We start from the raw sequence: 25,191 nt of genomic DNA, 5'->3' as shown, positions 1-25,191 counted from the left end.
GCTGCAGAGACTGCATCGCTCTACACAGCAGCCTTCGAGGCGTCCGTGGAAAAGCCGGGGCTGTCACCCCTGATGTCCGAGACGTGCTATTCATAATCTATCCGATAGCGATAGAACGTCCCGTTGGGGTTGCCTTTTTTGATCGTATCGCTAAATTTGCTTATCATAACCAGAAAATAGTGAATATCAGCTACCGGTAGGGATGCTCTAAGGCTATCGTAGGGCGTGTAACAACTATAGAACTTTCGCCAAAAAAAGAAACAACGGAAGTTGGACAACCCGTTAGTGCTTTGTCTTTCTATCGCTTGCTTCGATAGCATACAAACAACGCTTATGCATTTACGAGCACGTACAGGTAGGTTCGGGTCATTTTTCAAACTCCTCAAGAATAACCGCTCTGAGCATATTAACCTTCCTACACTGACGAAAACTAGAGTTGACTGCACGAACCAGAAACAGACAGACATTCCTAATAGGGTTGATGTCAATTGTGGTACAACCGTAGAGTAGCCGAACCAAAATCGGAGAAAGACAGGCTGTACCTGAAATGAGGGAGTCTGAGGGACCGCTACACTGGAGCGTGAGGTAGAATAATCCGAAACGGAAGGAAGCACTTGACAAGGGAGGTACACCGCACTGGACACGCGCAGTCGTACTGGGGTGTAGAGCAGTACGGACGGTGGCGACCTGGAAGCCTAAAAGACATACTTAACCGTACGGAGAAAAGTCCAGGGTAAGAAGTAAGGGGAGGAGTGCTTGCCTCCGTTTGCCTCCAGCCTGGAGCGTCCCTATCTGATACAACCAGTGAGACGATACTTCCGGACGAACTACAGTAGTGTAGTACAATTCCGTACCACAACCCCGCGGCGAGATGATAACCGCGCGGGAGGGCGGGTGCTACTGTAGCGAGCGGGCGCACACGCGCCCGCCGCCGTGTACAGTAGTACCCCAAGGGTCCGACGTGGGACAGCCGGTAGCAGCCGGCGTGGCCACCGGCACACGTGTATAATCCGTACGGTGGCTAACTAGTAAGTAGTAGTTAATGGCACAAATTAAGTAATTGTGTACAGTAGCTGGTACACAGTAAGTGGCAGCTACTGTAGAGGGACAAGCGTCCTGGCGTCCCACTTAGGGTTAAGACCGGGGACACCTGCCCGTCCCAGTAAAGAGGAGGTACTCGCCTCCCTTCCCTTTACCGCTAAGTGCTAACACCGTTCCGAATTCCCTCTTAGTCTCAGGCTTCTAGCCCGTGACCGGCCGTCCAGATCGAATACCCCAGTCCGGCTGCGCGTCACCGGCCACGTGAGCCTTCCCTCTTTTCGAGTCCATCCGTACGGTCTGCGTTCGCGCGTGGGTTACCCAGCAGCGCGCGCTCTCTTACCTCTAACCCCTGTCGTTTCCGAGTGGTCGAGACGAAGGTAGTTATACCACAAGTAGCTATACTTACTGTATCCAGCTTACTGTAGCTTACGGTAACTACAATTAAACTACTGTACTAATCCACCGGTCGCTCGTGCTCCACATGCGCATCTGCACTAGCTGGTGCTACAAACTACACGTGGGTGCCCACGTGGCCACTTCTACACGTGCTGCCCACGTATAGACCGTCTCGGTTAACATCTTACTACTGTGGTCGGGCGGGACTCCCGATGGCCGCCCGGCACGGTAGCGGTCATAACAGCTGTACCACATCAATGTGTCGCATTAAAGATCTTATCACATAGGTGTATCCTAGAAAACAAGCAACGCAGGAGATGCAGCGCGCAGACAACCAATACGATCGAGCTCACGAAAAAATGGGAGTGGCACATATACCCTGCCACGCACAGTATCCAGATGTACAGTATCGGATACCGGCAGTGACAGATTAGGAGTCATCACGGGTTAAGCTAAATGAACGGTAGTCATTACGTGCGAAACGGACGGGATGAAGCTTGCCTTTTGTTCACTGCTGGAGATCTGCATCAGGTCTTGACTATTCAGACGACAGTCCGAGCAACGGTCCTATAGGACTGTACTGAAGTACAGTACCTCCAACTTATTGTGTACCGGGTACTGTACTCGATTGTGGATATTTATGACCGAAATTACGAACTATCACATCTGCTTAGGAACTACTCCTGTGCACCGCTGCAAAACCGTATCCGGCTACGACCGATCGTCACTTACCTGCTCATTTCACGTGGACACCTCGCTCTCGTGTAATTAGTTTACGGACGCCCGATACGCAAATTCCGTCTCGGTCGGTCGTTATATTTCACGCGCGTATAAGCTGGATATCACTTCTGATCTTCGGTTAGGTGTACGATTTCCTGAGCAGAAGTTACACAGCCCGATGAATGAAGGCTGAATCCAAATATGATAAACGCTCGACACCTTGTAAGCACTCCGTGAACGGGGCGAGATCTAAGAGCAGCGGTTAAACTCGTTCCAGCGCTTTGACATGGTGGCCAGCTCGCTATTCCCAAGTTTTCCATCGTCTCCTGTGTTAAACTTGAGATTTTCTTCGGAGTTGCTCTTTCCATTGTTGTAATTAGTTCTTTTCGGACTGCGGTGTCAACCGTGAACATTGAAGGCCGTAGCGTCAGGCGGGTAAGTGTCCTAGACAATTCTGGTGGCTTCTGGCTCGCTTCCAACTTTCTGTCCGGCGGTTGGGACGCGTTACCGTTTTGACAGCTCCCCTTAAATGTGTAGGATGGATGGACGGTCCTTGCTGGACGGTGAGTGCAGCGGAAATGCTTTTACAAACGATTCCCTACCGCGCCGTGCAGGTGGTGCCATCGTTATTAATGGACAGATGGTAACCGATAGGGTTCTTCTGTCCAGGCTTGTCTGCAAGTAACTCGGTTATTTCTCAGGGCGGTACCGGTGGGAATTATGTGTCAAATGGCCGCGCTTTAGTAGGGAGCTTACGTTGCCTTTCATGAGCCAAATGTGAGCGAAAAGTCGCGCAAATTATTACAGTGCTTTCAGTGCTCACAGAATTCTGGTTCTCCGCGTGAGCAGAGTGGCTGAGTAGTAGCTATTTGCTCACGGCGATTCTGTCTGATTTTATGAGAATCATCTTTACGTTTTGGCGCTATTTCTAGGTTGAAGCTTCTTTTTTCCTGTACCAACGGTTCTGCTGCACATAACATGAACCCCCCATATCTTTGTTTCGTTTTAGAGATGGCGGAGATTTTGGACGTTATCACCAAGGACGACGGACAGATGCAAGGTGCTAGGAAACGAGGTAAGTATCTCCCGCAGGAAGACCTCATCAACGTACGCGAAGTTGACGCTTTTGCACGCGCATGTAGCGGGATATGGAAACGTAAAGCAATCTTTCGAAAATGTGGCTTGCATGGTAAATCAGAACCCTCATATGTCCCAAAAAGTTAATTGGAAGGCAGTACAAGACAGCTATAAACGACTGAAAGATGACCTTCAGCGGACGATAGAAGAAATGGAAACCAGTCAGGAAACGCGGCATGTGAAATGGGGGAGCTATATCAGTCCTTATTTCAAATGCGAGAAGAGAGAGACATTCCTTTCACAACAGAGAGCAGACAAAGTCGAGAAGAAGAGACGAGAAGAAGAGAAGGAGCTTATGGGAAGGGGTGTCGTCGAGTTGGCGCTTTGTCGTAAATCAAAAAGAGGCACTGTAGAGGATGTGGATGAGGCAAGCATCAGTGGGGTGAGTAGCAGAGGGGAGAATGACGGTGGGAACAGCGCGACGGAAAAGCGCAATCACTGCATGGCGGAGAGATTGGAAGTCAGCGGAGAGCTCAGTCTGTTTGGGGAAAAGTTCAAGGAAGCGGATATGGCCAGAGTTCAGCTTGAGGTGGATCAGTTGGCGATCCAGAAAGAAAAATACGCCAAGGAGCTCGAAGAGCGCTAAAAACATCGTGAATAACGTCGAAAAGAGCGGGAGGATGGCAGAAGCTTCAGCTGGAGAAGTTTAAGATCATTTTTGACATGTTGAAGCAGAAATTGGGCTGAGGGTGAGTATCTGAACGTCTTGTAGTCTCTTCTACTAAATCTCTGATGTAGTCAAAGCAGGGCAGTCCGTGCAAGAGGGCATGCTTCGCGCCTGCCTACAAATTGCGGAAAAAGAATTTTCTTCACTCGTCGAGAAGACCACCCCTTTCCTGAATGTATTCTTTCAGCGTGCACGGACGGATCCTAAAGTAGTCGGATATCTGGTTTGGGTATATACCATGTACGAGACTGCACATCAGCATACTATACTATACTATGAACTATTAGTTCCGAGATACAGCCAGCCGAGCGGTGATTCACAAAGTCTCATTTTCCGTTTTGTGTCAATGATCGGAAAATACATTTTGACTTCTTTCAAAATACATTCTACCGTGATGCGTAGTGCTGACATCGAGGTGTTAAAAGCTGTTTGGTAGTTGTTAAGCGCACTGCTCTGGAAAGGAATCTCCGTGAAGACACTCCAATGTTATTCTGAATCTCCGCAAATCCTGTACTGTGTGCTACTCACCAGCATAACCTCTTACAAGTTGGTCTCCGATCCACTTGCTGCGTAAAGAAACCAATCATGTCTACGACCTTCTGCAGGTCCATACGCGTGCTGTATCACGGCATAAGGTGTATTCAAAGCCCGATATTTTAACGCTTTGTAGCATAAACCCCCGGTCGCAGTGGGGGTTTAGCTAGGTTCGCGTAAGGCCTGTGTTAACGCGAGAAAGAGAAAAACACACAAACACCAGAACGAACACCGGCGGTGGTAGCGTGATAGAGCGGTGGGGAGCGGACGCGGACGCGTACGGGTTAGAGCGGATCGACGCGCTCGACGCCCCGGGGCGGCGCTATTTAGTGTTCTAGCGCCGACGGGCGGAGGCGGATCCGGCTCGCTCGCGCACGTGTCGCGACAGCTACCCGCGTTAGTTCTTGGTTAACGCGCTCGCGTTAAGTGAACGCGTTTATAATATGCGGACAGGGTTAGACCTGCGGCGGAGGATCTGGTACCAAGCCCGTGCTTGTCCTTCTCCTCCCTCCGCCGCCGGTCGCTCTGTAATTTAATATACAAGTAAATAATCTATCATAACGTACCACAGTATCTATGTAGTAGCTTACACGGTAAGCTCTCGCGCCTTACTCCGGATCGTCACGCTGTACACGTGCACAGCGAGCAGTAAGCGCGTACTTACAGCTGCGCGCGCACGCGCTGTGAAACGTGTCATGTACAGTCCGCGAAACGCAAATAAATACACCCATCGTCGAGTGGAGTTTTGAGTTATACAGGTCGAGAACATAAGAACCCCTACTCTCTGACATTGTAAACGAAACGAAACGACCGATTCCGGACTCAGATTGGTTAAGTAATAAACGCGGCGACCAGCATCTTTAAAAACGTTTGCGAAACGCAAATAAATACGCGAAACGCTATTGAGGACAGTAGGAAAAGGTGCTTATTCTAGTATTTTGTCGCCCGCCCGTGCCCATCCAGCACTGCATGCATACGCCGTGGTATGCTCCGATAGAGCTTCTGTAGTAATTCGCCACTGATTGGCGCCCAAACTTCCTCAATTGCAGCCTTAAGCTGCTCTACAGTATCAAACTGTCGCTGACGAAGATAGACTTGGCGAGCCATGATGCCCCATATGTTCGCAATAATGTTGAGATCAGGGGACTTTGCGGGCCAGTCGATAGTCCTAACACCTTCTGAGTGAGCCATGAACGAGTAAATCAAGACCTATGAATAGAAGCACCATCCTGCTGGTATACCCAGTTCTGCATTTCCCCGTACGTCTCTGCAGCATATGGAAGTAGAGCCATATCCAAGGTTTCACAGTACTTGCGAGATTCTTGATTGACATTTAGAAAGACGAGAGGGGCCCCTCTCGTCTTAAGATGGGGAGCTATCTCTCCGTACGGTGTCTCCGGTGACACCGTACGGAGAGATAGCTCCCCAAACCATGACAGAAGCTCTTCCATTCTGTCTTTTCGAAAAAATGCGTTCATCCTTGCGCCAATCATGCCAATAGCTGGCATTGTCGTCTGGGACATCGAGGTTAAACTTTTTTCGTCGCTAAAAATTACCTTGTTCCAGAAATACTCTCCCTTGCCTATGAATCGACGGGCCCAATTGACTCTCTTTTCACGGTGTAGAGAAGTCATCATGGGTGCGGTCTTCATCTTTTTATACTTCAGATGAGGCGTTCCGCTTCAAATCTGCTGGATTCGTCGGATTCCAACTGGCAAATTGAGGTCCTTCTTGAGGTCTCGAGCCGAATAATATCCAGTAGAGGCCTTGCGGATCATTGCCTTCTCTTGACGGACGGAAAGTTTTTGACCGGTTACATGAGCTCGGGCACGTGAGACGCGACCTGGGATCTTTAAAACCCGTTGTATAGCGCCTACGGACCTTCCCAGTTCTTTAGATATGTCGCGTAGTGACACGAGTTGATGGTGCAAGGCAAGGATTTGTCCTCTTTCCTTGTCGGTGAGTGGGGGGCCCCTTGGCATATTGAATGCCGCCTTTTGCTCGACGATGATATCTAAAGATTGTACCGGATCAGCGCTGCAGGACCGTGACTCTTACTGGTGTGAATTCAAGACTACATGCCAGTTGCCCGCACTTTTTGCTACTGTACTCTATAGCGTTTCGCGTATTTATTTACGTTTCGCAAACGTTTTTAAAGATGCTGGTCGCCGCGTTTATTACTTAACCAATCTGAGTCCGGAATAGGTCGTTTCGTTTCGTTTACAATGTCAGAGAGTAGGGGTTTTTATGTTCTCGACCTGTATAACTCAAAACTCCACTCGACGATGGGTGTATTTATTTGCGTTTCGCGCACTGTACAGGAGCCGCACCCAGCAGTAAATAATCACCTTCCTGATTATGCTACACGCATGCTTTCTTTCGTGCCCATTGTATACTACGAGCTGCTGCATTTCCCCCTTTGGTCGAGCCATACCAACTACTGTACTGTCCACAAAGCCTATGCAGTTCTGAATTTCTGTTCCTTTATCGCTAATGACTCGGCTGTACTCTACTGCTCGCTTCGCTATGTACTGTTTTGGAATAAGTCCCATCAACAAATGTCCCTGTCCTTGCACAAAGAGTTGCATCCCTTCCCGAAATATTTCAAACATCTGGGAAGGATGCTTTCCAAATAGATATGCCAAATATTCCCAACAGTTTAGCACTGCCATGCGTCTTAGAATTATGCAGGTCACAATTATTGGATCGGCACTATATCTGTTACGGGTTGTGCGGCTTTTAGATGAAGGCCACCCTAGAATTGGTACAAGTTTTTGATATCCTCAACGCAAACGCGAAATGTTTGCAAACCTTCACGATCTCCAAAACGATTGAAGTTAAACCAAAAGTCGGTGGCAGCGATACGCAGACTTGTCCGACAAAAAGTTTACCTGCTTTTGTGCTGCAGCATCATGAGACGCGACACCCATGAAAGCGTTCTTTGATGCGAAAGCAGAATGTTAATCAAATGCGAATCACGAGTTCTTGTGTGCCACATATCGCTTCCCAATTACGGCAAGCGCGCCACGAAAGAGCGACGCTCTTCTTCTGCATTTGGTGAGGGTGTACTCCTTTTGTCTCATGGTGGTGGGAGGGTGGGCTGTACTACTCCCATGCTCACTTGCGGCGTTATGTGCAACAAACACACCATGAGCCATATCGTGAACAGAGGTTTTGTACACGTGTAGAATATATTTGAAAGGATTTCCACAGAATTCTGGGGTATCGTATTCTGGGGTATCGTAAGCTCCCAAGTGCATGGGGAAGATCTCGTCCAAAGAAGCGACTAGTTGCCGGGTTTAACGCGGTAGATGGCAGGCTGCGGGGTCTATTAAAAAGTACCCTACCCCACCCGCCGTCGCTTGAAAAGGCTCCACGCCACTCGCAGCTCGACTGGTGTAACCTTTCTAAAATAAACCGAAAAAGTACAATGTGATTCAGGGATACAGTTAGTATACTGTAGCCAACAGACGAGGGCTTGGCCTTAGTTGCCTCCAGCAACTGAGGCTAAAGGCGAATACTGTGCCTTGGTGGGCATACAGTAGAAGCCCCCAAACAGAGCGCCGTGTGTTGGTGGCACTTCATTGGTGCGCTTGGGGCGACAGGAACCTCCCCGCGTCCCCACACGCAATGTTTCCCCCGCGTACTACACACCGGCGAGCGTCACCACATGTCCCCGCAAATGCTGGCGCGTACAGACCCCTCTGTTTCCTCTTTTCGCCGCCCCTGCATTAAACCTTAAATCGCGCTTTTAACGCCGCCCCCTAACTGATCACGGTTTCCGGCCTCAGCGTACCGACCTTCGACCTGCCCCCACCTGCCCCCGCCCGACATCTTCCACCTCCACGCCGGAGCCGGCGGCCGCAGCCGCCCGCCCGCGCTGCCGCCCGCGCGCACCGTCACCTGTGCGCAAGCTTGCGATGCCCTCGCGACCTCTGTTACGTCATGCCACGCCTTGCGGTCTTGCGCACCTCTGGCTGCCGTGAGCTCGCACCCTCGTGCAGCAGTTTGGGCCCGGCCCGGCCCGCATCGCGTGCTGCAACGGGCGGTGCGGAGCGCCGCGCCCGTGACGGAAGAGTCACTGTCGGAGCGATCAGCCAGCTGTGCGGTTTGAGTTGTGTACAGTACAGCGTGCGTTGCCGCGTGGCTTGTGGATCACCAGTTTGTTGACAAGGCCATGTCCATGTTGGAAAGACATTTGTGCCTGTGTGTCGTTCTCCGTCGCCCTTTGTTGTTGTACAACCTTTGTTGTTGTACAACAAAACACGAGCCCCTGTCCTATTTGTGGACCTACGCCGCCAAATTCTGCACTGCTATGGGTACGGAATCTTCCTGCAAATACTTGTGCCGTGCTCCACCGCGATACAGTACGTACATAAATTCAGACACATCAAGTCAACTTTATAAGCCTGTCCGACACATACATTCCCCGCTATCCCTAGCTTCAACTATTTAATACATATCCTCACTTACCCGTTCTGTACACAAGTCAACAACACCACCTCCCCCCGACCCCTTCCAAAAACTCATACCCGCTTCCTCTTCCTTGCTTGGTCCCATCCTAGTACCACGCTTGCCAGCTCGATTCCATTTGCGCTAGATTTTCCGGTTTGCTTGCCGTGCCAATCAGTTTGTCTACATATTCAGCCATTTCTTCAACATTCTTTTGACCGGCGGGCGAGTGCCCTATTTGTGCAGGCTGCTTGCACTTCAACCGCTTGCCTACAGCATGCATGCTAGCAGCCAGGCAGTCTTCCAACACCTTGAAATCATTCCTCTCCCTCCCACCACCACCACCATCCAAATCCTTCCTTCCACGCCCCGCATCCATCTTGTTCGACAACCACCCACTTAGCTCGTCCCGCATAATTAAGTCGAGGAATAAGCGCACAACCCCAAAGTTTTGAGCCATAGACTCCAACGTTACTATCATCGATCCGTAGAATGGTCCCTCCAATCCAAAGGGGCCCATTACGCCCTGTAGGTTTCGCGTCAAACGAAACGGAACCGCTTCATCGCTTTCCAGAATCCCGCGTCCAGAGATTAGCCCCCGCATGTGAACATTATGAATCGTTCCTGACGCCCACGAAAATAAGATGTTTTGCGGTCTCCTTGCTCCGATAGCCAGAGAATAGTACACAAGAGACGTCGCCCCAAGCGTCTCCGAAAAACGTTTCCGAAAGTTGAAATCACTAGTTGCAGTTGGCATTCGAGATCGCACCCATTCGGAGAAACAGCTGGCCGGAACATGTGAATAACAAACGGCGTGGTACGCATCCACCCGAGCAGCGATAGACTCTGCTCGAGTCGTCTCCTTCCCTGGGTGAGCTCTCCGTCGGTTGTACGATTCCGATGCAAGCGTTCGAAAGGCCATCAGCGGATCATCAATCCTTTTCTTGTTACACTCCAAGTAGTGTTCGAGACCATCTGCAAGTGAGGACAGGCTTGGATCGTCGGACACTAGTCGAGATCGAGCTCCAATTACCACAAATGTCGGAACAGTAAGTTGAATGCGCCGCCGATGAGCCTCGGAGTCTTTCGCAAACACCGCAGTATTCAAAAGTCTAAACGTCTGTGCTGTGCGATCCTCCGTCGACTGGATGCTTGCATTGATGCTTGCTTCAAGAAGGAAATCATACAGTTTTCCATCAGACCCGATCACTCGAATCCCGCGTGAAGGACCCGAGTGTCTGCGTACCACTCTGACATCTGCACTAAACCGCTCGATCTTCACATGCCTGCTGATATTTGGTTCGGCAATGTCTATGTCGACATATTGGCCGAACACTTCCACATCAGAGTGGCTTATCTCAATCAAATGTTTGCTAGCAGACTCTAAATTCAAGTAGTCTGGCATTGAACGTACACGTCTTTGAAAGATACCTTGCCAGCGGCGCAGTCTTGCAATGAAAGGCTCAATCTCTGACGGAAAGTCTTTCGCTGTTTGTGGCGCTAATTCCGCTTCGAAAGCCTCTTTCAGGTCAGCAATTCCTGACTGAAGACCATGTTCCCCTGGCTTCTCTGGCGTCGGATTCCCCGTGAGAAAGCACATTCGTGACACTTCTTCCAATGCCGACCGGAAAGGAGTGGCTACCTCCTTGCCCATTTTAACCGGATTTTGGTAACAGCGATGTAGCAATGCATTCATCAGACTCAACAGATGTTCCTCTTTCTGCGGCTTTAACCTGTAGGCAAGCTCAAGGGCGATCCGCTCTACTTCCAGATAAACCAATTGGTGCGACTTGACGACGTGCGCCATCACGTAATCCGCATGAGCGAACGGAGTTCGCAGAACTGAAGCATTCGTACCACCGGCACGGTCATCCTGGGACATGCCCATCTTGTTGATACCTCCTTCATCACGACCTTCACGTTTCTTTTGTAGCCAATCGGCCCTTCGGTTCTCCTTTGAGGTTTCAGCTGCACCAGGAGCATTTGCCACATCCGGTTTTGTGTTCGAAGGTTGCCCTAAACTCGGATTTTCGTTTTGCTTCTTAGTCTTTTGCGTGTCTGCTCCTGTATCAGCAGACCCAGAGCTTGGACGCTCCAAAGCTTGGCGCTGCCTTTGCTGCGCAGCTGCATACTCTTGCACGTACTTTTCATGAACCTGGTGGGTATGCCCTAAATCTTCTTTCAGCTGGTTCCTCTTCGCTACATTCGCTGCGTGCTCACTCGTGCCTTGGGAAGCGTTTACCGTTGACTCAATCCGCTGCAGAGCTTTCTGAATCATTTGATATCGCTGGTGAGTTCTCTGGACGTGTCCCTTCAGTATTTGAATCTGACGGGGAGTGCTCGCTTGTGCAGAAGATGCATTGGGAAGCAAAGCAGAGGTGATTGGCCTTCCCATTTTGAGAGCATCTTTGGAAAGAATCTTGTCAGGTCTGTCAATTGGCTTGCGATCTTCCATAAAAGCTCTCACGGGGAAGAAAGCGGCCTGGGGGTATTGCTGTGCAACTCGAACAAGAAGCGGTCTTACCACGTTGGCCTCTCTCCGACATAACATGGGGACGAGCTGAGGGATCCATGGTATCCACATCCATGCTGGTATCTCCGTGAGGAGACCTGATATGACTCGCGCAACACCTTCGCTAAGAGATGGTTGCATTGCTGCATTCCAATTGTTAGGCTGCGCTGGTGGGACACTTGCTGCTTTCCCAACGCTATGGGCACTTGGAGGAGTAGAGTTTAGCGCACCCGGCCTATCTGTATGCGAAACATTTGATTTTGTCTGCACACTACTAACTCTGTTCGAATCGATTTCACCTGTATCAGTGCGTGCTTGACCCAGCAGGTGAACGCGATTGTATACGTCTGTAGTCAAAAGGCGCAAGACCCTTGGCAAATACAGACGGCTTTTGCGAGATCCAAACCGAACGGCCTGCAAATAGCAATTCACGGCAGCCTCTCTCCATTCCAGGGCAGCTTCCGTCTCCTTCTTGTTATCATTTGACGCTTTTGCGCCTTGAATCCCGTCTCTTCTTGGAGCGGAAGTGAGTTGCGAAGAAAGGCGTTGAAGCTGCGCATCACAGTGGAGACCCCAAGCAAGCCAAGCTGAGCTTACGTCAGATGAAGTCGACAACGCGACCGTGAATGCGTCGACAGCATCCGCTTCCTTGCCTAATGCGGCGCAAAGTTTTCCTCGCACTGTGAAAAGCTGGGCTTTTTGTCTAGAATTGAAATGGTCCATATTGCATTTGTTTAGCTCATGTAGACCATACTTGGTGCTGTTGTCTATGCCAAGCGGTTGCGCCATGAACGACTTCGCGGTTTCTTTTGTCTTGACAAAATATTCCGTGAGCTCCATTGTTCCAAAAGGATACAGTTTTTGCAAAGCGTACAAAGCCATATCTGGGAATCCTTGCTTTCTACAGGCTTTTGCAAACCTATGCACGCTCCAGGCTGTCTCGTTTACCCCCATCACTAACACCTGTTGTGGTAACGCTTGGGCAATGGCTGCTGCAGCTTGCACCTGTGGCGTTTGCGCATGCAGTGAATTGGCGTTTCGATTGCCAACACCACCATTACCAGGGGCATTTTGAGCGGCGGCAACCTTCGCGCTCGCCGCTTCTTTCAACGCCTCGAGTACATTGACAACTACAGCGTGCACATGGTTCCTCCACGTCAAAATATCATTCCAAGTGGTCAGCGATTCGTGCTGAGACGGTAATCGCTCGCGCCAGGTATTCAGAATGAGTCTCACGTTGTCGATCTTTTGTTCAACATTAATGGTGGTGTTCCCATGCCGACTAAGTGCGTTGAGTTCCGAAAGAATTCGACGAGACTCTTGCAATTCCACGAGCTGTTGAAATTGGACAAAGATAGGGCCATAAGCGTCCAAATCCCAACTCTCCGGAAGCGCGCAATAGCGTTTAAGCGACCTCTCATAGCCTCCCTGAATATACGAATCTGCGACATCCAATTTGTTTTCTTGTAGCTGCATGTAGGCTTGGTAGAGTTTCAGTTGTGGGCCGTCCTCGACTGGGTTCTTGATGAGCAACTCTTTCAAAGCACTCCAGTCTGGAATACGCCAGAGGCATTCGTGCAACAGTTCAGTATTGACAACCACCCGAGCAAACTCGGTGAGAACTTCCCACTGACACAGCTTTCTTGCGCAGTCTACCCAACGCTCCTCCCATAGGCAGACTTCCGCTTTGCCTGGTTGATCATGTGGTAGCCCACTTCCCTCATCTCTGAAGCTAAATCCGCTCCCGGTGGACAATTGCAGTGACATGGCAGTCCCGTACACATTCTGCGCCTGTGAGTACTTCGCTACTTGTTCCAGGACGAGAGCTTTCTTGGTTAATGGAGATTTTGCACGAACTTTCCAACTCCCAGCAAGAAAGTCTCGTTCATGAAGTAGGCGGTACAATTCTGCTCTTGCGTCAGCAACATCTTCCAGTTCATTTCTTATTCTGGTGTCTGCCTTATCATCTGATCCGATCTGCTTCGGTGGTAACTTCGCCTTTAAGTTATCCTCTTGTAACTGCAAAAAGCGCAAAGCCGTGTGCCATGCATTCCACCGAGAGCCCAAGTGAAAAATTAAATCCGCTCGAATGTGCGGCATCGGAGTGCATTTGACGAATGCATCAAGCAATGCTTGCACCGTGTTACGAGGCCAAGAAGCCTGCACCAAATGATATTCCTTGGAGAGCAGCGTAAGAATTGATCTCTCCATTGCCGCTTTTTCCGAGCTATTCAACATGGCCCAAGTCTTAGAAAACAGGTCAACCCAAACGCGATGAGCAATTTCAGAATCGTAGTGTAGCAATGACTGTAAGGGATCGACGAAGTCCCGAACTTTCATGTGTTTCTGCACTCGGTAAAACCTAAGCAGAACAGGATCTAATATCACCTTCGAGCCTCCTAGTTCGACCTTACCCCGTCGACTTCGGGATATTGCCTCGGAAGCTAGTGACTGTGCTCCCAAGTCAACGGCCTCTCCGTTTACCACAGCCGGGAAAACAGATGCATCGACACACCCCTGCAGGGGCCGGTCTTTCTCTGTGGCAGAGATCAGAACTTCTGCTGCATGCTTAATCCAAAAGGAATCGGACAGATGTTCCCAGTCTTGCTTTGTCAATAGAAATACGAGTCTCGTCGAAAGAGAAGATGCGATCGAAGCATTGTAGATCTGGAAGAACTGCTGCCTTGTTGAACGCTCCCCAGCTTTCATTCCGTACATAAAGGCCCTTTCTAGTCTAGAAAGAAGCTCGGGCCGCTTTTCACGGCCGGCGAAAATCGCTAGCACTATAGACAGGTATGCCTTCATCAGCCCATCTGAGCCTTCCCTCACAGACCGCTCGAATGCTCCCATCTTGAGCAGCAACTGTACCTTCTCCTTCGAAGTAAGGGCCTCTTTGTGTAAAGACAGAGGTACTTCCTTCCTTGGCTTCCATACGACCCAACTCTTCGCAATCCGTACAACTTCCAAAAGCACATCAACGTCCACACATCTCTCAATCAAGTACACAATACATTGTAAAGTCGCTTTCTTCTGGTTTTGCTCCAGCGTTATCATGTTGTCCCCAACCAGTGACAAATACAAGATAAGGACCTGAGTTTCACGGCCTTTGCGAGCGGCATGTTCTTCAGCTGCCGGGGATTTGCCCCTTCGACCTGCATCAGTTGGAACTTGTTCGCTCCCAGTCGATATCTTTCCATGAGCTTGGATTGGGGTGCCGACGTTTCCGCGGTCTTTCCCCCCGCTACTGCGGTTTCCTGAACCATTGCTGGGTGTGCTGCCAGCGTTTGAGGAGATCGCTTGCTGTGCAGCATTCACTTTCTCTCTGGTCATTCTTTGCAGGCCTTTGACCAGCATTTCTTGATATCTTAGACATTCCTGGGGGGAATCATCAGAAAACACCTTCAGAACTTGAAGACCGCAGTTTTGTGCACTCAGATCGGAGGACTTTAATGCTCCGTCAATAGCATCATGGATAACGTTGTAAACAGGTTTCATCAACAGATCTCCTGCTTGTCCTAGCGTTCTTTCGGATCGCTCATCATCCTTCGACGTGGCCTTATCAAGGTCTGTGGACTTGGTCACAGGCACAGAACTATCTCCCTTCGAGGCAGTCTTCGACGCGTGCCCTTTTGATTGCTTCATTTTCGGCTTGCTTATATCCATGTCTACGTTCACAGATGGGGGTGGCGGCCACAGCCGAACGAGCTCTTTCAGCAACGATGCAAAGAGTCCAGCCATCCGAAAATCACCCTCTGCCACAGCCGGCACGATCAAATCTCGGATTGGTGAGACATTCTCCTTCACAAACCTCCGCCCTTGGCACTTGGTCAAAACGATCGCAACTCCAAGAGCCGCAGAGAGAGCTGCATGTCGGGCTCCAGAACGCCCTCTTTCCGCCTGTGGGAGCTCGCCTCTGAAGCCCATTTTACCATCCATACTTTGATTTGCCATCGACTGAGACCCCTGGTTTGAGATCTTCTTTGAGTCGTGCTGAAGTTGTGTACTGGGCTTCTCACCATTCGGTGCTTCTAAAAATTTCCCCAGAAACGCGAGTCTTGCAGTTGAAGCCGGCCAGAGAGCTGATGCTTGTTTCAAGAGCATTATGCACCTTTTCGTAACTAACGGATAGTCGCGACGATCTAATCCGCGAAATGGAATTTGCACGAGAAAGTGAATCAAAACATCAGTCATAGCCGTTGTTGGCTTGAAGTCTTCAGTATCGCGCAGGCCAACAGCTGAATTTGGCTTTTTCGGTGACGCGCACTCTGGAATTGGATGAGAACCTTCAGATCTTCTGGTCTTCGACGGGGGTTCGTTGGACTGGACATGAGACCTCTCAGTGCCCTTGGGTGAGTCTTCCCCAGTGATGCTGGACTTTGTCTCTTCCTCTCTCGTCCTCTTTCTCGACCTATTTTGTCCACTGTGTTGCGAATCTCCATCCATGTCTTGCGGAGAATTGCTCTGTATATTTTGACGACGAGTCTGTTCCCATCGTATGATGAGATCTACAAGATCAAGTGTAAGTCGGCGACTTTCTGCGTTTGCAGAGGTGCTTAGACCAATCCGTGAGAGAGAGTTCACCATGATCGGTACGAACTGTGCCCTCGCAACGTAGAAAAGGGACGCATGGCGAGCAATCAAATGCCATATGTGAACGAGGTTTGGCGCGCTATGTCCCTCTTCTAGAAGAATCTTCTTCGTGTACCGTATCCATAGCGGATACTTATGCACTGCCGGATTATGTTCCAATTGATGAGGAAGTGCTGGAGTAAGAATATCGAGAGCTTCCTGTACAAGTTCCTTCCCTTCACCCTGGCATGCACGCAACAGAGCTACAAAAACTTGTAGTATAATTTTGTCAGGTGCTTGGTAGGCCTCAAAAAACCGAGACACGTTGACAAATGCACACTGCTTCGCAATTGAGTCTTCTCGCTTCAAATGATTCCACCCAAACTTGATTAGTTCCTTGCGGTACCTGCCGACTTCTCCTGGCATGTATCGGATGAGGAGAGTCGCCAATCGAAGCAACTCTGCGCTCAAAGGCTCGTTGTAGTGTCGGAGGATCTCGTCTGGCTGATCAAACAATTCTACCATAATTCGTTGTATCATGGGCGCGTTGAGAACCCTGTCTGGAGGCAAATGAACGGAGGTGTCCTTGCTGGTAGGTTCATCTTTTGTCTGCCCCGAACGGCTGCTGCCGGAGGCAGTGAGTTTCAATTCAGAGGTAGTTGATCTGGGAGCTTCTCCCCGGTGCACTGCCGACGACAACGAAGCTGCGATTCCACTGTCATTGCCTGATGACGCCCTCTTACTACTATCTTTACTCGAAGGTCCTTGTGATACTGGGCCTGAGCGGTCAATATCCATTGGGTTATTTGAGCTCTTATCATTCCCTGCTGCAGAGGATTCCTCTGTTTGCTTTCTCCGAGATTCAAGATGATACTCGAGCATCGGGATTACGATATATTGTAACGCGTGGACCTTTCTGTCCTGAGGAGCCGTCTTATCTTGAAATAAGGAGAAAAGATTCACCATGATGGTGCTCCGGCTTTCTGCTGGGCTGGGCTTCGTCACCTTTGCATGCAAGAAATCCTTCACAAAGGTAAAGTCGCACGTTGTTCTTGCTGAAAAAACTGTGAGAAGAAGAAACAGGGTCGCAACTTCCTTCTCAAAACGAAGGGAATAGCGAATAAAAACATTCGCAAGAGTTTCCACTTCTTGCACTTGGCCCAACGCGGATGGGGCGCTGTCGTAAGAATCAGAGAAGCATGATGCTGTCTTCCAGTAGCTGGATAACTTCGCTATTAAATCTGGGTCCTTTCCGAGCCAGGAAGGGTCATGCCTTGACAGAAGATCGATCAACGTGATTATGTGAAGACTCTTGGTACCCATTCCTTCCACGCTTAAAAGAGTTTGAGAAACAAGTCGTTTCGGGTTTCCCATAAGTTCTTTTCTTAATGGGAGGGATTCCGTTGAACGCAGCATTACGAAGAACAACTGCCGTTTAGGGTCTGATTCGAGGTGATGCAGAAAATATTTTGTTGCTACAGCAGCATGTTGGTTACAGTATTTCAACAGCGGTTCCCTGTATGGAGAGGTAGATGCTGCCTTCGCGCTTTTCAATCCCAGGTGCGCAACGCCAGGGCCGGCCACGGCCAACACCGACTCTAGTTGAATAACCATAAGCACAATCTTCTCTAGAAATTTAGAAGCAGTGGCCGGGAGTAGATGAAAAAGGTTCAAAACTGCCGCCCCGACCCTTGCCTCAGTGCCTGGCGCCCAACGCTTCAGGTGGACCAGATTTTCAGGCTCTAGCCATCTGTGAAGGTGCTCCAGTAATTTCTCTCCTAAGTTCACATTAAACCAGTGTGAGAACAACTCCAAGACTCTGCTAAGTCCCTCAACATATTGCATGGTTAGCCTTTGATAATCGCCCAAATTACTAAGTATTGGACGCAAATTGCGCTGCAAAAGATCCTTGGGTTTAGGGTGGTCTGCAATAGCTTGTTTCAGACCAAGCTTTGCACTATCAACGATGTCCTTGTCCCTCGATTGAAGATTCTTGAACAAACTTGAAATAATGTTTCGAAAAAGGGCATCGTTTCTTGATTCTAGGAGGGTGCTTGAACAGTTCACAACAACACTACATAGCAGCTCAACAGCTTTTCGTCTCAATACAAGCAGGTCCTTAGCTACCCCCGTGTGAATCATTTTGTTCTCCACAAGCTTGCTACGAATTCCTTCCTCAGCTTCTGTCAGCTTTTCAAATGTAGGATCTTCAGACACAGCAATGACTTCGTTTAAAAACACATTTGTCAAAGGTGTTGAAAACAGTTCCTCCTTTAAAAGCGGTCTTTCAAGCTCCAGACAAAAGATCATCGCATCAATGAAACCTATTTGAGTAGGAAACGGGTGTTGCCGCACGGATCGCTGCATGAGTGGGCGCAGTAGTTGATCTTTGCAGTAGTCGTGGGAGAGAATATCCGCCACATCCCGGTTCAGTGTCTTCCCTAGTACCCGTAAGCACTGTCGAGCTGTCTCGCGTGCGTTGGATGAATCGCATGATAAATCCATCGTGAGACGAACGGTAGCTTCCCGCAGGACTTTCGAAAGCTCGGAAGGCAACGACTTTCCGGGTGAATTCATAGTCTGTCCTCTGGTGAAGCATGTCTCAAGAAGCTTTCGCAAAATAGTCCTTCCGCGTGCCACAATTTCATCTTCAATTGCCGCCGAGGCATCTCTGATTACAAACATTAACGCGCGCACCATATATATGATGTTGCGGGCAAAATAAGATGATGAAAACATATCATCCGCAATCCCATCCACAAGCATTCCGAGACCGTAGGCACCAGCCCATTTGGCATTCCACCTTTTCTGATAGCAGCAATGACACAAGTGATCTACGATCGGAGCAAGAGATGAGGCAAGAATGTGTTCGTCTGGCATCTCTTTCTGGTTCTTCCTCGCTTCTGTTTTCTCGTCAGATAGACCATTTTTCGCATCTGTCATTTCCACGTCAGGCTGTACTTTTGCGGTACCCGTAGGGTGAACCTGAGGGCCTTTCGAAGGAATCACTTCTTCTCCTTTGATTTCTAACGGCTTGACTACGTTTGACTTCGTCGGGGATACTACCTGAACCAAGTTATCTGCTCGGCTCTGCGGGGACTTGGTCGTCCCGTTCCCTATTGATACCCTTTTAGAATCTCCCGGTGCTTCGTCCGTCTTTCCGTCACACAGAACGCCTTCCCGGGCCGTCTGCCCCCCCGATTCGTTGCCTAAGGCATTCGCAGTCGTCGTTATGGAATAATCAAATAGACCAGAAACATACGCCTGCAGGCTCTCCAAGCCACTCTGACATAGGGTCCTATCCTCCAGCGACATCACAGAAGTGACTGCATCAAGAAACACGTCATGACTTAACATGGACCCCTCTGAATGATCATTTTCTAATTGAATGTGTGAGGTTTGCGAGGAATAGGATTCTTGAGCCTCTTTCTCGATTTGTTGAACCGTTAACAAGGCAAAATATCGAGACATATCCGAAACACATGTCTTGGCGGCCGGGAAAGTGCTGGATTTACCGGCAGCACTCGCAATCAGCCTCTCTACCTGTACCAATTCAGCTGTTCCAATGAGTGCGACTAAAATGTCTTTCACCATGGAGGTTTCCGATGCTCTTTCCTGTTTTGTCTTGTGGGGTGCAGATGGCGATGCAGAGGCCTTTTCTGAGTCACTTGCACTTTTGGATCCAGAGGTGCTCCAGACACCAAGAGTACGCGCCATGGAAGAAGCCGATGGCAAGTGGCTTATGTCAGATGTGAGCCCAATGAAGGGGCACAAACATGAGTATAGAAACATCCAAGCCTCCGTCTTGTACTCAGTACTATTAGAAAATGAAGCATCCTTCCTCCTATTAAGCAGTCCGTCCACTGAGAGCTGTACCAAAGCGTCAGTCTGGAGCGTCGCGTTACTCTTGTCAGGCCAAGTCAGAGGCATTTTCTGTACTGAGCGTGAATCTGGGCCAGTTTCAAATGAAGGTTTTAGAGCTCTGTTGCAACGTGCTCTTGACCCAAGTTTCCCCAGAATGCGTAGTGTCGTTGCGGCGGGATCTGTGTTTCTAGATTGTGACACTCTTAGGAGCCGATACATGGACATGGACAAATCGGGGTCCACGCGCGCCAGCAACCTCTCCAAATATTCTGGTTGAAGCATATCAACCCAGAACTCTAGAGTTCTCAATCCGTATTGAACGTTCTCTGTGCCTCCTTGTAATGACCACACTATTGGCTTAATTTGAAGGTCCAGGTACGGAAATATTGTGGAAGGTCTAGCTGGGATCATGAGGCATAGCTCCACGATGAGGTCACTATGGGCTAAGCGGTTAGGCCCCTGGTACAGAGCGAGAAGTCCATTCAGAAGCGGTTCCACTAATGGCATAAACTCCCTGTACAGCAATTCAAACTGACCCTTTGACTTAGTCAGAGTTTTGAATAAAGCTCTCAACATTTGTAAGTAGTTGTGGGGATCTTTGGCCGTAGCTGCATGCTTAAGACACTTTTGAACGAGAGACCCAATATGCAATCGCAGTACTGGCTCATTTGTAGGGAAGAATGAGACACTTGCAAAGAGAATTTTGAAAAGCTTCAGCAAGCTTTGGGCAATCTTCTCCTTCTGGGTTAAGTCTTTCGCAGTCTGAGGAAGCGGTACATCCAAGACGGCGAGGTTGTCCACCAAGAAGTTCAACAGGATATCGGCGAAATACTTCGATATATTGTCGTTGGCGAGAAATTGTTGTGGGATTATTAGCGCGGCAGGGTTCTCCACTACATGCTCAAAGAGATCTCCCATTCTCAGTCCGAATATGTCTTGGAAGCTTCTGATATCCAGGACCTTGAATATCTGCGCGAAGAGGTCGAATATATCCTTTTCTTCCTGTATTGAATTGTCGCTGACTTTCGGGCCGGACCCAAGAAAGGCGAAATCCGGATCTGATTCGGTGACAAACGCATCAGCTCCCACCGTTTCGTCGTCACCACTGTTCTGAGCAGGTACAAAATTATTCACATCATACAAGCAGTCCCTCTTATCTTCCAAGCGACTGTACAGCCGAAAACACTTCTGACCAGCCTCAAGTAGCTGAGCAATGGTTTCACATTCTTTTTCTAACAGGCCAGCCCGCACCCCCTTCCGACCACTGGGTGCATTGGGCTGAGGGGCAAAAGACGTGTCTGCATTACTTGAGGGCCCGCTAGGGCCTCCCGAGCCTTTCGCAACACTCGAATCGGACACGCCAGAGTTAATTGCTGCCCAAATCACGGTCTTTAGCCCATGTGTGAGCGTCTTCAGCAAAGACTTAAAATCGACGATCTCCTTCATCGGATCTCCGACCATTACCTCACAAAGCCTTTCGCCTGACTCTAGAGGGTTTGGTCTCGATCGTAGCTCGTCGATAGACTTCAAAAGCCTTGGCACTTGATCCCCCAGCGTCTTATACTTCGCCACCATCGTCCGCAGTATTCGTAGCAACAACTCACGAGAGCCGGTGTTCCGATTCGCGTCATCGATGTCGCCCTTTGAAATGCTATCAATGAGATTCAATAGAAGGCGTACGGCACTTATTTGTATACTGTAGCTAAATGTTGGATCATGTAGATTGGTGGAGAAGATCAAAATAATCTTCTCTTTCTGACGGAAAGACAAGTGCGACCGTATTCGGTGGATCACTTCGGCCAAGAACAAGTACGCAAGCGGCCGTAAAACAACTGCCGCTCTTCCCGTACCGAGAAGCACCTTTGCATCTAGTAGCAAATCTAGTTCACTGAAAAAGCCATGATGGAAGGTCTGTAGCATATGCCTAGAAGCCACGAGTAGATCTTTCCTAATCGACACAGCATCCGCTGGGCATGATTGGAAAAGCTTGACAACACTCCGCGCAAGCAATGTATCATCAGCTTTCATCCATTCTCGATGCTTTCTCAAAAGATATGCTAAAAATGATACTGTCTTGATTTGGGCTGCGACGAATTCGTGGAATGCTGCCTTCGGTGCAGCTGCGACGGAATAAGCTGGCAGATCCACTTCTATGGCCCGAATCATCAGCGGAACTAGCCGTGGAGCGTGTGTCTTGATATAGACAGGGTACAATTGAAATACAAACATTACTAGGAGCGGCGATTCTGTCATGACTTTGAAAGATTGGGAAGAAGTCGCCATTCTTCTAGGACCCGGCTGTCCGGCTGGATCAGGTGGTCTTTTCGTAAGTAAAAGTGATTTCACAGCAGCAGGAAAGGACTCATACAGCAGGCGCACAAAATCCAGGAAAGGTTCGACTTGACTACCCAAATGGTGGCGATAGTTTCTGTGCAAATCAAAAATAATATGAATGGCAGTGATAGCGTTCTCCTCGTTGTCTGTTCGCAAAATATGCATGGCCAGAGAAAAGACTTCAAGAAATTTAGCGCGCAAAGTTTCATTGTGGGGCAAGCGATGTAATATCTCAAGAAGTATTGCGCGGGTTTGATGAATGATGTTGTCAACTTGTTGAGGCTTGGTCAGCGAAGTTAGAACTGTCTTGAACGCCGGCAAGAAATGAGTGAGAAATGAAATGTAGTCTTGGGAGTGCACGAGCTCAATAGAGTCCCTGACTTCCGTAGCAAGTTCTTTTCTTAGGTCTGGTGTTATAAAAGGGTTCGCCAATTGAGCGCAGTGGGTTTTGAATTTTGCGGCGGTAAGCATGACGGAATTTGCGGGCGGTTGAAACAATGCGAGACTTCTACCTGAAAGGCTTGAACGCCTGTATACGCTATTCAAGCAGAGCTAGGAGTGAAGAGTTGAAGGGCGCAAATGCTGGCAAGAAATAAGCGATCGTTTCAGAATTGAGTGTGATTCGTGAGAGTGTGGTATAGTTAGCCCTGAGCACTTCCGAATGCTGCAGTGGAGAAAGCTTCGAAAGCCACAAAGTAGTTGGCAATACAGTGAATATCTTGATGGAGTGATTGCTGCGCGCTAGCGTTCCAAGGGAGTTTCTGTGGGAGTTAGAGAGCAAGGGTGACGGGGAAGTTGAGAGGCAGAAAGGAACTTATTCGGGTTTGGCGCTGAAACTTTCGTTGCCGCATGTGAGGCTAAGCCTTTCGACAGCTTACCTCGTACCAGGCAACGCAGATATGTCTGAAATGGCTTGTAGCAAGGCAAAACGGTTAGAATTGCTGAAAAGTACCTTCAACATTTTCGAACTTTATCAAACTTTACCAATAGATTCTCCCCGCCACGAAAAAAATTAACTTTCGCAAAAACACCAATAAGTAGATTCGAAAGTCAAGGATCACTCAAACTTCCCAGAAAAGCAAGCTATGTACAGTACCAAGGGTACAGTATTCTGAAAGGTGCTGAAATTTCGTTGTTACTGTTTTGCCTCTCTAGTGTCTATTACAGGGGGGGTAGCTCTATCTCGCACTTTTGAATAGCGCATTATTACCGGATATATCGCACTGTTTCGGGCTTGACACGAAATCAGCCACGTGTATGACATTACACACGTGTCGCTCTACTGTGGAAGCCCCTAGTGTCTAGGTGACAAATGGCCTCATATGAGGCCAGTTTTTAGGCGGGCTTTTGCAATTCGAATAATTGTAGAAATTTATCGCTACTGTAGTGAAAAGCTTACGACTAGAGTATTAAACGTTGGCAAACCAGAAAACATTCAATTCCGTATCTCAGTCTTCCCTAATCAACACTTTCGTCTTCCTCTTCCCAAAATTTCTTCAAAATGGTGAGCGTCAATGATCCTCGAATTATTGCAGGTAACCGCGTCCACACTCGTGCAAGACTGCTCACAGCTCAGAGTAAATGTCGTCGCATGTATAGAGCCTCCTGGAAGATCAAGTTGGTCACGGGAACTGTCATTAGCATGAAAACTGACAAAGTGAAGGGTCGCAGTGTCACTTCAGTCAGGGCTAAATGGGAATTATCAGATGGCGTCAAGGAAGTCACGCTTCGCATAGCTAACATCAAGGCTGGTGAAGTGATGGACCTGATCGATGACGGTCCTGAAGATCATATCCAGCAAGAAACTGAACATTATGCGCAACCGGAGCCTACAGAGGACCGCGTGACGCCACTAGAAGGAGCACTCAGCCCGAGTACGAGAATCTCCGAGAGTGACGAAATGGATTCCCAAGATGGCCTCATGAATGTCCACGGCCGGGCCTGGAAGCGTGAGGAAGTCACGATGCATTTAAATGGTATGATACCGCCGAGAAGATGGAAGGTGATTGGACCGATTGATGAGATTATATCCCGTGGTCACAGTCCATCTCAAATGCATCCCATGGACTACTTCATGTGGATGTTCCCACAGGAGCACTTGGCATTAATGGTTTCCTACACCAACGATGCAATGGAATCAAGGGGACTTCGCTTGACTACAAGAGGTGAAATTTTGAAGTTTTTCGGGGTGCTAATCCTTATGACTCGGATTGAATTCAGCACCAGAAGGTCTCTTTGGAGCTCACAGGAAACCAGCAAATATCTCCCGCAACCTCAATTCGGAAACATCATCTCCCGCAGAAGATTCGAGGAGCTTCGTCAGAATGTCACGTTCAGCTTTCCAGCTGACTCAAATGACAGATGGGGTATGATCAGGGACTTCATGGTCGCAATCAATGATCACAGAGCATCACATGTGATTCCATCACAGAACATCTGCGTTGATGAGAGTATGTCACGCTGGTATGGACTTGGAGGAGATTGGATTGAAACCGGTCTTCCTCATTATGTGGCCATGGACCGAAAACCCGAGAATGGCTGTGAGTTGAAAACTGCTGCATGTGGAAAAAGTGGAATCATAATAAGAATTGAGAACGTCGTCTCAGCTGAGGAGACTTCTTTAAAGGATTTTGAAAGTGACCACTTACACGTAACGGCAGTGACTTTGAGGTTGTTACAGCCATGATTTCACACCAATCGTGTTGTCTGCGCGGATTCGTACTTTGCTTCTGTCCACACGGCTGAATCACTTTATGAGAAAGGTCTTAGATTCACAGGTGTGGTGAAGACATCTACCAAGAAATATCCGATGAAATATCTATCTCATTTGGAGATTGCTGAAAAGGGAGAGCACGTCACACTAGTTTCGAAGCCGGTGGCCGGGCCTCATCTCATGGCAGTGATGTGGGTGGACCGAGACCGCAGATACTTTATTAGTTCTGTCGGAACATCCAACGAAAGAACT

At 49.0% G+C, this 25,191-nt stretch overlaps 1 protein-coding gene; it reads right to left on the bottom strand.

Annotated features, from left to right (window-relative positions):
- Positions 1 to 8,867: 8,867 nt before the first annotated feature.
- Positions 8,868 to 22,697, bottom strand: CHC_T00001479001 (hypothetical protein). XM_005712119.1 is given in 2 exon segments: positions 8,868 to 9,056; positions 9,057 to 22,697. The coding sequence occupies 1 exon segment, from the start codon at positions 22,695 to 22,697 to the stop codon at positions 9,057 to 9,059; it is 13,641 nt and encodes a 4,546-aa protein (XP_005712176.1). The 3' UTR covers positions 8,868 to 9,056.
- Between the last annotated feature and the right edge of the window lie 2,494 nt (positions 22,698 to 25,191).

This window comes from Chondrus crispus, genomic scaffold (genome assembly GCF_000350225.1).
Source record: "Chondrus crispus Stackhouse genomic scaffold, scaffold_100, whole genome shotgun sequence".
In the NCBI taxonomy this organism is placed as follows: Eukaryota; Rhodophyta; class Florideophyceae; order Gigartinales; family Gigartinaceae; genus Chondrus; species Chondrus crispus.
Note: the sequence above shows the minus strand (reverse complement) of the source record. Positions and strands in the feature narration are given on the sequence as shown.